Raw genomic sequence first — 13115 nt, forward strand, 5'->3', positions numbered from 1 at the left:
TCATCAGGATACCTTAATACTTTTCTACTAAATGTCATGATTCTGCAGGCAGGTTTTAAGTGAGTACAATTTTTCTCTGCCCCCTTGGCCTCTTAATCTCCAAGTCTTGCAAAATCTAAGTCCAGGAAACACTTACCCTTTTAGTTTCTTGAATGCCCTTGAACACAGAAACCTCAAGAGGCATTAATGAGCTCTGCCTCAATACCACATGCCCTGAGCATGTCCCTGTTGTAAAAGAACTGTAAGGGGGTCATGCTGGCTCGCCAAATTTGGGGAGACTTGGACTACAAGTGTTTCGTGAAGCACCCGCGTAATTATTTGAGTTTTATCAAGACAAACCCCCAACCACACTGATTTTGCCCCTGAAAAATAGCTTTCCCTTTTTGTTCTTCCACTGTTGGTTTTATTTTTTTCTCATCTCATTTTCTTAAGTGAGTCCAATTCACTCCCCACTTCCCCTTCCCTACTCATTTGGGTACGTGACACCGAAGGACAAAGGATGGCAAGAAGATGTCAAGGAAATCAGCAACAGCTCACAGAAACAGCCCCAAATGGGAGAGAAGAAATGATTTTGCAAAATGTGGCTTTTACTATAAATTGTTCTCTCTGGGTAAGCTCCCTTTATAATGAAAAAAAAAAATCTATCAATTTCTTTGGGAATTGCCAGTAGCAACTTGGGATTCAATACATAAGGTGATTATTCTCTGCCAGCCAGGCTTAGGTTCCTCAGAAAAAAAGAGATGATGCAGAAAAGGGAAAATAGTACAAAGCTTTACATGAAAACTAAGGAATAACTCCTCTATCAGTGGAAAGGATTCTTTTTTTTTCTTTAAAGATTTTATTTACTCACTTGAGAGAGAGCGTGCGAGCGCACAAGCAGGGGGAGGATGCAGAGGGAGAGGGAGAAGCAGGCTCCCAGGACACTGGGATCATGACCTGAGCCAAACGCAGCTGCTTAACCTACTGAGCCACCCAGGTGCCCTATCAGAGGGAAAGATTCTTGATTTAAAAAAGTGATGAGTGAGTTGGGGGAAATCAGAGGGGGAAACAAACCATGAGAGACGGTAGACTCTGAGAAACAAACTGAGGGTTTTGGGGGGAAGGGGGTTGGGGGGTTGGGTGAGCCTGGTGGTGGGTATTAAGGAGGACACGTATTGCATGGAGCACTGCGAGTGATGCATAAACAATGAATCTTGGAATACTGAAAAGAAATAAAATAAAATAAAATAAAATATAAAGAAAAAAAATAACAATGCAGAAAATGAAAAAAAAAAGTGATGAGTATACAAATTCTCTGCCGGTATTTTTGACATTGATCCTGAAAGAGCCACGATTTTATAGGTCATTAGCGATCTAAAAATTCTCAAGGAGGGGGCAGTGGAAATCACCACCCTGAATTCCCAAAACTAACAGACTTTTTAACTCGAGTCTCACAAAAAAGAACCCAACCTTAAATCACTGCAAGACCAAGAGGGAAATTCATTCTCCATGAAAACAGTCACCAACTCCCTGCCTATCAGCCCACTGGCTGCTAATCAAGCCAGACTGCTGCCCTCACGCTCTGTCCCAGATGGCATATCCGGCCTCATCCCAGCTCACTCCCATCCCTGTTTTCTCTCTAGCCTGTTCTTAAAAGAAGTCTCAAACTTCGGATCCTAATCTTGTCCTTCCAATTTTCTGTTTTCCTCCAACAGTTCTGCACAATTCTGTGAAATGAGGGTACCAGCAACAAGTTTACGGGGTTGTGGTAGGACCTCAGAGGTGATGATGGAGAGTAATGTTTACCCACTGGTTTCTGGGAGCCAGATACCACGCTCACTAATGTGGGAATTCACATGTCTGGTTCTCACAGCAACCCTAGGAAGTAGATATGATTCTCCCCATTTTACAAAATGAAGAATGGAGGTTATATAACCTACCAAACCTCCTACAGCTTGCAAGGGGAGGGACTAATGATAAATCAGAAACTCTCCCTGAAGTCAACTGCTCACAGGAACCGGAAGGAGGGGAGTAATCCTATCCTTAACCTCTGGCCCAAAAGGGGAACAGGGAGGACATTGAATGAATTGGTCTAAAGCGCAAAGGGCTTGAGGCCAAGTCTGTGTCCAAGTCTTTGAGGGAGAATGAAAAGTTCAAAGGATAGGATTAGGGTCATAACAGGAAAACGAGGGCTTGATTCAGGGCTAGAGGGAGGCAGGACAGGAATGAGAGCACACTGCCTCCTATCTGAAGCTACTCTTTGATTTCACGGCCCACGATGTCTCAGTATGCCTGACAGGTCTTTCCAGCGCATGGTTTTGTGTACCTCAGTTTCCCCTGGTCTGAAATATGACCACCTAGTCTTTGAGGAAGTCTCTAGGATGCTCCAAATTGAGTATTGTATCTGATTATCCTGGCTTATTCTCAAAGCGCGATGACAATCCAGAGTGGTTTTTCCATAGCCGTGACTGACAAAAAAAAACTGTACTTTATTAACCAGAAATTCTCTTGAACCCACCATAGGAAATGAAGTCCAAAATGATGTCAGCAGTCAGATGTGATTAGAATAAGAAAGACGGGAGTTGTAAGAAGGCATAATGGAGGAGGCCTGCCTCAGCATTGCCCACCTCATATCACTTTCCACGGAGACCTAGAACCATCTCTCTAATGCCTTTCTCTCCATATTATCCCTCAGTTTGGAACCACCCAGCGGCTCCCCTAGAATGAGATCCACATCCCTTTATATGGGCTCTATCCCTTTATAAGACTTTTCATGACCGTGGCCATGGCTGACCCTCATCTTCGCCCTCTGACTGCTGACTTCACATACTCACTTTCCCTTATGTATTATGTACCTATAGGACTAGGTGGTGAGCAACACCAAACCCAGCCTCGGCCTTCAGCCCTACATACTAATGAAGGGAGGCTATCAAACCAACAGATGTGAAATTACAAGTGTGATATGTGCTATGGAGGAGAATTTCACAATCATATAATTGTGAAATTATATGATAGAGTCTTGCCGGGCAGGAAGGCCAGGGAAGGTTTCCCCAGTGAACTGACTCTGGAGCTGCTATTTGAAGGATTAAGGTGTCAACACAGCGAAGACAGTCCGGGCAACAAGACCATGGCAGGAGACACCATGAGGAGAAGACTACTGTTCTATTCCAAAGGCAAGAGGGGCATGGTAAGGATGAGAGAGGGAATTAGAAAAGCACTAATTCTTTTAGTGATTTTCTAAAAGCACTTTAATCCAGGGATGGGGAGTGGAGAATGGGTGCCAGGAAGGGGGGATATGACTGGATTACCATTTGGCTGCAATGAGAAAATGAGATTGAAAGGAATCCAAGTAGACCAAAGTAAACACAACTGTAACCCAAGAAAGAGAGGACTCCATCTTGAATTTAAGTGATAGAAATGCAGATGTTCAGACAAAATTGGCAATACCTACTGATGGACTGGTTATGAGGGGTGGGAGAGGGAGGTGTCATGGATGTTTCTGGATCTCTGGCTTCCACAACCGGAATGGTGATGATGCCAGCAGAGACCCAGTGTGCAACAAGACCAGGTGTGCATGGAGCAGGGCAGATTAGGACCCACAGTCTTCTCTCCTGCCTCCTGCATAGTCCACTGTCTCCTCTGTGCACAGCCAGGTGTACTCAGCCCCCCTTTTGGAAGTTCATTATCAGTGATGTATGTGTACAGTGATGTGTCCTCACATGTAAGATGCTAGTTTACATGCTCAAAAGGCACCACGTAGGTCCCTCTACCTGAAATGTTCTTCCTCACCAGTTAATTCCTTCTCATCTTCTAAAACCCACCTTAGCCTTCCCTAGACTGGATGCTCTTTTATTTTATTATTATTTTTTTTTATACTCATGACAACTCAGTTTGAAATTTTCTATTTTGTGCTTTTGGGCATCAGAGTTGAAGCATCTCAAAATCAGGAAATGAGACTTATACTCATATTTGTATCCTCAGAGGCCAACATAGTGTTTGACATACAGTTAATATACCACAATTCTCTTTTGAATTATAGATGGAGAAAAACGGTGTATGAGGCAATGATGTCACTTCTTCAGAGTGACCTTCTGGATGAGTGCGAAGTGAGACTAGAATCAGGTCCCCTTGCTCAAAGGAGAACTCCCTCCCAATACTTCACACTGCACTTTCTGCCTCTGGCTGCTACCCTGATGTCAGTTAGGGCTGGAATCACAGTTGCTTGTTGTGGTTGGGCCTGCTCATTAGTCAAAGACGTGAAGAATAGCTTGAGTCATGATCTGGGAATCAACAAAATGAGAACTGCAAATTGTAGCTCTTTGATGAAACAGCAGTTCTCTTGTCCAATTATGGACCTTGTATCACATGGAGAGTCTATGTGAGCTTGGATGAGGAAGATATTTGGCAAGTAAAAGGAAGACAGTCATGGTTTTCGTTTTTTTAGCAAATCATTTTGTGCCTCTGCTCTTGCAAATTGAGAACAGGAAGAAGAAAAACAATATCACTGTGAGGGAGTCAGAGAGGTAGCTGCCAGTCAAGTTCTTTGAAGGGATTCTGTTGAGGTTGCTTCTAGGCAACTAACTTGAACAACAGAAACATACCCAAGGTAAAAGAACCTACAGCGACACTCCATCCCTCAAATAAAGACAGGCCCAGTAGGCAACCCATAAGCCCCAGCTGACCAATAGGTAACTGAACACAGACAGGGTTACCAAAAAAGGAAAATTTCTTACATTCCCATTCCTCCTCAGCTTCCTCCTTGACTACAGCCCCCCACACTGTCTTGTGGCGGACAGTCTCTCCCTTGCTGTCCTTCCTGCTGCTCCTTGACAGAGGATTCTATACACTTCCATCTTTTTTGTTCTGTCTCAAGTGAATTCTTCCACTGCCCACGCTGCTGGCCTCCATCCAACTGGGCCGCCCAACATTTGGTGCCCCCCCATCCGATCAGGAGACTTCCACAGTCTCCAAGTGGCATTGTTCCCTGGGGAGGGAGAGATGTGGAGTTCTCAGGGACCTGATCCATGGAATGCACACTTTGACATCTGACTAACACTATCACAGGGACTGCAGAAGGGAAAGGTTTTTCCTTGGCTTTTTTTTTTTTGTCTGAAAACCCTAAACTTCTACACATTCTGCAGTGAAGCATGCATATAGGAGAGACTATTACACAATAGTGGATATTTGTGTATCAAAGTATCAAAGTATAACTTTTACAAAGCTGAAAAATGTAATTCTCATAAAAAATATACAGTGAACATGGTAGGGATGTCTTTAACTGATTAATAGGAAGATAGACAAGATGTCTAAGCTGGTTTAAAGGCAGATACAGGGGGCGCCTGGGTGGCTGAGTGTGTAAAAGCCTCTGCTTTCGGCTCAGGTCATGATCTCAGGGTCCTGGGATGGAGCCCTGCATCGGGCTCTCTGCTCAGCAGGGAGCCTGCTTCCTCCTTTCTCTCTCTCTGGCTGCCTCTCTGCCTACTTGTGATCTCTGTCAAATAAATAAATAAAATCTTTAAAAAAAATAAAAAGGCAGATACAGGAAAGTGATGCCACTTTAGCTGGTGAAACTATAAAGAAAAAATGCTGGAATCAGATTGCTAAATTAGATACAACAGGCCAATAAAACTGGTCAACAGGCCAATAAAACTGCAACCTTCAGAGTTATCTTCTCTATTAGACATGAATTATTTTTACCTCTTCTAGACAAAAACCATTTGTACTCTGTCAGTTTTCTGCATATTCATACCCAACTTTATTGTGTCTAGGACCTACTCAATAGCACATAATCAGGCGAAATTGCATTCCCATAGAGTCAGACAGGTCATGTTAGACATTGAAAAGATACATAGCTTTTGTCTGGCTTGGTTTCTAAGTCTTAGAAAAATTTTCATAACAAAAGGTTCACAGGAAGGAAAATAATACACCTGTCAGTATTCCAAGATACCCAAGGTATACCTTCAGTGATTCAGGAAGTGGGGCGTAGAAAGGGAAAGAAAAAGGAAAATGGATCCAGACTCTGGATATTATTGTTTTTCAGTCTTCTGAGGATGAAGGGCCGGAAAACAGTAAATTCTGCCTGGAGCCTTCTGACCTCAGGTTTCTTGAGGAGGCAGACTTGAATGAGGCCATTCTTCACATGTTTCACTACTGAGTAAGGTCAGTAGATTGCAAAGGCATTTCACCAGGTTGGAGGGTTCATGCCTTCATTGAATGTCACTTCATTCATTCATGTCCCAGGCACTGTGTTGCTGGGGATACAGCCAAGAATAAAGAAGGAATTTACATTGCAATGGTGGCTAAGACAGCCAAGAGAAGAGTAAACAAATACACAGAAGAGCAAAGAACTGTGCAAGAAGTACAAATAAAGGAAGACAACTTTATTCTGTGATGGAGAACAGCAAGTGGGGTTGGCTTTGAGTCGGATGGTCACTGAGACTTCTCTGGAGAAGCAGCATTTGAACAGAGGTCTGACAGGTGCCAGAGAACGGGCCAGCCATTAGCAGAGCCAAGGGACGGGTGTTTTGGGCATTGGGAACCATAAGTGCCTAAGCCATGAGGCTGAAGAAGGCCGTGTATGTTCCAGAACCTACCTGACATCCAGGAAGTTCAAGGTGGGAAACAAGGTAGAGAGCAACAAAAGGAAAGACCAGAAAGGGTGATGGAGGCATGATCATGAAAGTCTCAGCAGGGCACGGTAGAAATTTTTGATTTTGTTCTAAAAACAACAGAGAGCTGTTTAACAGTTTTGGACAGTGTAGCAACTCAATTTTCATTTAAGATTATCAGTCTAACTGCTACATAAAGAAAGGATTATGGAGGGCAAGTCTTAAAACAGGAAGACCATTTGGGAGTTCCCTTCAGTAAGATTATGATGAGGCCTAAAGCAAAACAATGACTGTAGAGATCATGGACAGTGGGTGGTCACCAGATGTATCTCGAAGGTAGCATTGTGGACCCTGCCTTTGAATGTGGAAGATAAGGAAAGGAGGATTCGAGAATGACTCCTAGGCCTGTATGTGGTTACCGAGGTGGGTAACAGGGAGGGTTGGAGCCTGGGTGATGGCAGAATTAGATGATCTGGACAGGCTGCAATCAAGAATGCCGCTGTGGGCTTACTGAGTTTGCAAGTTTGGGTGCGCTCTGACAGACCTAGGGTGACATGGCAAGGAGGCAACAGGATGGGAGTCTGGAGTGAAAGTAAGGAAGAGGTCTGGGTTTGAGGTAACAACCGAGTCTCACCATGTAGAAGACACGTGAGTCTCTGAGAACAGATGCCATTTCCAAGGGTAATCTTGCAGAGACAGGGAGACAAGACAGCCCAGAGTTGAGGGGTATATTTTAATATGCAAGAGGCAAATAAACAGGATAAAGGGTTCAACATGTCCATGTCCCTCTTAACTTTTACTGAAACCACACAACCATTTCATGATTTAGTCTTATTCATTGTGGACATTCTAAGCCTCTGCTATAAATCTGATTTGTGTTTACTAGACTAAACGACTGCCAGGAGAGTCCAATGATGTCTCTCTCAGAAATGTTCTCCATCTCCCACTTGACAGCACAGAATTCCCAAGAAAATAATATAGAAATATCACTGTCCTTCTCAATGGGCTTCTAAACAGCTTCCTGGTGTCCCCTTTCTTGTCCATCAAGAGCTGTCCTGAAAAAAGGAGGTAAGGAGTATAAGGATATAGGTCAGAAGAGTGGAGAGAAACTTCCCCTTACCTCTTCTTCTTCAAGTAGAATGAGCCGAACCACAACAATGTGAATGGCATTGCCGATGCTTGGGTTATGGAACAACCCAGTGACCTAGAGTCAGAAAGGGAAAACCATTAGCTCACATGAATAGATAAGTGATAAATGCCAGAGGAGGGGGAAAACAGCATTGTGATACACTTCAAATAATGTCGCCTTATGGAGGTCAGGTATTCTGGGGGGAGTACGACAAAGTCTGAGAGATACCCCTGGCCCTATCCACATTGTGATATTGAAAGGCAACCTTTTTAAGGTGACAGACCGGCTTTTTTTCCTTGACCCAGGTTCTTTCTCTCCTTTATTATCAGTTCTGGAGGAAAATACCTTTCCCCATCTTGACAGGACTAATACTCTCTCTGGGAAGGCAGAAACATCAAGAATGCAAAAGAGAGGTCTGGAATCAGGGGTCATTAACTTTACTCCAATTCTAACTAACTTGAGGAAATCACATTCTAATTCTTTGCCTGAGTTTACTTATCTGTGCACCCACATAAAGTGGTGAGATAAACCCAAACTAAAAGGACTGGGTCACTTGAGAAATACCTAGCAGAAAATGGGTGATAAATTCCAAATTTCCCTAGGATACACTTTTTTAAGAGACAGGACAAACTGGTCCTGAATTTCCAACCTTCCTCACTTAGGCAGGGAATAGGCTCCGATATATATGGAAAGAATGAAACAGGTCTCTCTTATTTTTGAAGGGTGACACCTGTCCCCCGGCTATGTCTCCCTTCCCCACAGTCTGACTCACCATGTTCATGATGGTGAGGATGTAGGACTCGATGCTGTCGCTCCCATGATACTCAGTCATCTTCGTGTCAGCCACAACCAGCGTCTCCACCCAGCGCTCTTTGCTGATGGACCGCCGAGACAGGCTTCTCCTGGGCCGCTGGCTCCTCTCCCACTCCTCTCGCTGTCGCTCCAGCTTCTGGGAGGCGGCAAGACCACCTAAACGTTAAACAGGAGACAGTGGGCTAACACTGTGTATCCCGCACATACGACCCACCTATGTTTTAAAGATGCAAGGCCGTAAGTTTAATTTACGTCCAACAGTGTAGGAATGCAGTGTTCTCATGTACACGTCTGAAATGGAGGAAGGGGCTAAGCTGAATGATAGTGGAAATCTGTACCTTATAGACAGGTTCAAGGTACTTCTTTGAAACAATTATTACCTATTTCATTAAACAGGTCCCTCACTATCAAAAAAGTGTTATGATAAAAAGTGGAAAGGTTGGGGCGCCTGGGTGGCTCCGTGGGTTAAGCCGCTGCCTTCGGCTCAGGTCATGATCCCAGGGTCCTGGGATCGAGTCCCGCATCGGGCTCTCTGCTCAGCGGGGAGCCTGCTTCCCCGTCTCTCTCTGCCTGCCTCTCTGCCTACTTGTGATCTCTGTCTGTCAAATAAATAAGTAAAATCTTAAAAACAAAAATTGGAAACGTTTTCTTCTCCTCCTCCTCTAAATTATTCAGTGCCTACTATGCACAAAGCAATATAAGGTTTTAAAACACCAAGTTGTTTATCCTCACGAGCATTTGAGGGATGTACTTCTATCTCTGTTTTGCACATGGGAAAATTGATGTTCAAAATGCCTGGTTCAATAATTTCCCCAGAGTCACACAGCCCATAAGGTGCAGAAGATCCAAGGTTTTCTATGCCCTAAAATCGTGCATTTTTCATGTACTCTGCATTGTAGTCTCCCACCGAGGAAACGTGCATACAACGGGAGAACATGTAAGCTGGAGAAGCAGCCACATGTCCCTCAAGAAGGTAAAGGTAGCGTGGATACACGGGTCTGCTCTGTAACCCTTTCCGCTTGCTCACTTTCACCGTCTGTGTGAGGTCAGAACACACGGAGGAGTGGTTACCAAAAAAAAATAAAAAAAAAGAAAAAGAAGAAGAAAAAGAAAGAAAAGAGAGAGACATAATCATAAGATCCTCTTAGATTGATGGATCCTTATCATCTGAAGAAGCTTCAGCAGTCATTTAATCTGAGTTCCTTCCTGAGCCAGGAATCCTTAAAAGCTGTATTTCCTAAGTGATGCAGCCTGGAACATTAGGTATTAATGAGAGCTCTGAAACTACAAGTCCCAAGATCAAGAGAGTTTGGAAAGAGTGTACTGAATTCCCTGCTTACACTGCAGGATACCTAGTTATTTATAAGCTGGTGGAATTCTAGATTCAACATGAAAATGTAACTGTGAAGGAATAAACTCTTTCTAAACACCTTCAGAAATGGAGAACTCACCACCGAGGACCTAGAGGCTGTGTAAGACACCTTTCACGATGCCTTGGGTGAAGGGTGAAAGCCCTCAGTTATTCACCATTTCCTAATTTAAGGAATTAGGTTGGAAAAAGGAAAGGCTGTCATTGGAGTCCTACCAATGTCTCAGCTTGCTGGGACTCATTATTCTACTTGGTTGATTATTAAATTTTGGGGTTTTTTCGTCGTCTTTTGCCCCAGCTGCCTCTTCCATGCTGGTCTTCATTGGGAGAAATGCATTAGCACATTTCTGTCGGAGGATGAAGAAGGGAAAGAAAGAGTGTGGGATTTATAACTGCTGAGTGACACAAATGACTGAGACACAGATCCAGGTCTTCCTTGTAAAGAAAGCCTTCCTCCTCAGGGGGATGCAGTCCAGACCAGCAGGATGACCCAGGCTGGAGATTAAATGAAACATAGAGCTTAGAGCTAAGAGAATTAAGTAGCAAATCCGTTTATTTGCTACATTTGAGAATAGTTAAAATCCTGCCTTTGGTTCATGACAATGATAATATCATCGTAACCTCTACTAGAAAAAGCAAATTGCAATCTCTCTTTTTGGCACTTGTCACAAAAGCAAAGTGGTCCATGACTGCAGCAAATATAATGTCCCCTGGGATTATAATTCATGTTTCCTGAGTTCTCCCTCCCTTGAATTACTTTGTCAAGTGTGTGATATCTGAGAGGGCTAAGGAAAAATGCTGTACTTAGTGCTTTCAGTGACTTTAGACTATTTAGGAAACAGATTCTTCTTCTTTTTTTAAGATTTTTATTTATTTATTTGACAGAGAGATATCATAAGTAGGCAGAGAGAGAGGGGAAGCAGGCTCTCCGCCAAGCAGAGAGCCCGATGTGGGACTTGATCCCAGGACGCTGAAATCATGACCTGAGCCGAAGGCAGCGGCTTAACCCATTGAGCCACCCAGGTGCCCCTAGGAAAGAGATTCTTACAACACATAGGGAGACTCTACACTCTGTAACATTTCCTATTTTACAAAAAACATTTTTGTAAGTTGAATACACTATTTTGTAAATATAGTAGGGCTGTAACTCAACACTCAGCACTGAGCCTGGTGTCTTCTGACATGCGGTAGGTGTCTGTTGAACAAGTATATCGATTTCTTCACTTAATATCTATTTGTGGGGCTGAAGGGTCACATAGGGCAATAAATAAAACAAAGAGAAGTATTCAGATTCTAGTGAGTCTAATCTTCACCATTCATTCATTCCAACTTCTATATTTTTCTCAACATATCTACCCACCTCCAACCCCTAATCCCCAAACCAGAATGTCAACAACAATTGTGCACCGAAATCCGGCAAGTTTTGTTTGCTGAAGGAAACGTTATTTTGGAGGAAGGTGCTCTCTTGCCTCCAACAGATGAGGGAAGCCACAAAGTAATAAGGCCTTCCCATTTCAGCTCTCAGATTTCTCAGAAGTTCAGAACAGAAAATGTAATTTGGGGTAATTTTTTTCTTTTATCTGCTTTATTGTGTTTTCTATGTTACTTTTATAGTTGGAAAAGTAAACTTTAAAAAATGTGATGAAGACCCTTCACTTTTATTTTCCTCGCAATTTATAATTTAACAGCAGCATTTTTCTGAGTCTTTTCACCAGTTCTCTCATTAATATTTGTCCTTTCAACCAAGTAGCCAAAAGTTATTCTCCCCAACCATCTATAATGCTTCCCTAGCAACAGCAATCACACAGTAAACGACATAATTATTAAGAAAGATCTCACACAATGCGTCTATTCATTCATTTTCTGGCTCTCCAAAGGAAGACAAAGAGACCAGGATGGGGGAAGATAGAAAATTATGGAGGAAAAAAAGGAATTACTCCTTCTATGTAAGCAGCCAGCCATTCTTCTATGAAGGTATGTGGTGGCAAATAGCTTCCAAAACAGGAAACAGCATTTCCATCACAGAACTAGAGAGGCATGAAGTACAAAGGGAGACACTGAACTCAGCCAGAGAGACACATTTCCTAGGATGCTGGAAAGAACATTACCATCCAGGGAAGCCCAGGTCAATTCACCAGCCACATGTGGTACTAGTGCCCCTGAAATGTGCTGTACGTGTCAAATATACCCTGCATTTCTTTTTCTTTTTTATTTAAGTTCAACTTAGCTAACATACAGAGTATTATTAGTTTCAGAGGTAGAAGTTAGGGATTCATCAGTTGCATATAACACCCAGTGCCCTCCTTAATGCCCATCACCCAGTTCCCAATCCCCCTACCCCCCACCCGTCGGGTCTCTTATCATTTGCCTCCTTCTCTGATTTTATCTTATTTTATTTTTCCTTCCATTCCCCTATGGTCATCAGCTTTGTTTCTTAAATTCCACATATGAGTGAAATCATATGGTACATGTCTTTCTCTGACTTATTTCACTTAGCATAGTACTCTCTAGTTCCATCCACATCATTGCAAATGGAAAGACTTCATTCTTTTTGATGACTGAGTAATATTCCATTACATATATATGTGTGTGTGTGTATATATACACACACACACACACACACATACCATATATATATATATATATATATATATATATATATATATACCACTTCTTTTTTATCCATTTATCTGTTGATGGACATCTGCGCTCTTTCCATATTTGGCTGCTATGGACATTGCTGCTTTAAACATTGAGGTGCACGTGCCCCTTTGGATCACTATTTTTATATCTTTTGGATAAATACCCAGTAGTGTGATTGCTGGGTCATAGGGTAGCTCTATTTTTAACTTTTTGAGGAACCTCCATGCTGTTTTCCAGAGTGGCCGCACCAGCTTGCATTCCCACCAACAGTATAAGAGGGTTCCCCTTTCTCTACATCCTCTCCAACACCTGTTGTTTCTTGTGTTGTTCATTTTAGCCATTCTGACTGGTGTGAGGCGGTATCTCACTGTAGTTTTGATTCAACACACTCTAGATTTCAAAGAATTAGTAAAAAAAAACATAAAGTATCACATTAACAATTTACATTGATTATGTGTTGAAATAAATATTCTGATATCTTGGGTTAAGAAAATGATTAAAATTAACTTTACCTGTTTCTCTTATTATTATTATTATTCTTGGCTGCTACAAAATTGAGAATTATATGTGTTGT

General features: G+C 42.6%; 1 protein-coding gene across 2 annotated transcripts in view; it reads right to left on the reverse strand.

The window, feature by feature from the left end:
* ADAMTS12 (ADAM metallopeptidase with thrombospondin type 1 motif 12) overlaps positions 1-13115 on the reverse strand; it is a 289509-nt gene that overhangs the window by 121174 nt on the left and 155220 nt on the right. For both annotated transcript variants that reach the window (XM_032851284.1, XM_032851285.1), the window contains exons 4-5: positions 8489-8685; positions 7708-7791 (exon numbers count right to left, since the gene is read on the reverse strand). In XM_032851284.1, coding sequence (XP_032707175.1) covers positions 7708-7791; positions 8489-8685 — 281 coding nt within the window. The remainder of the gene's footprint in view (positions 1-7707; positions 7792-8488; positions 8686-13115) is intronic.

The sequence above is a fragment of the Lontra canadensis genome, unplaced genomic scaffold, assembly GCF_010015895.1.
Source record: "Lontra canadensis isolate GAN:19392208 unplaced genomic scaffold, GSC_riverotter_1.0 scaffold5, whole genome shotgun sequence".
In the NCBI taxonomy this organism is placed as follows: domain Eukaryota; kingdom Metazoa; phylum Chordata; class Mammalia; order Carnivora; family Mustelidae; genus Lontra; species Lontra canadensis.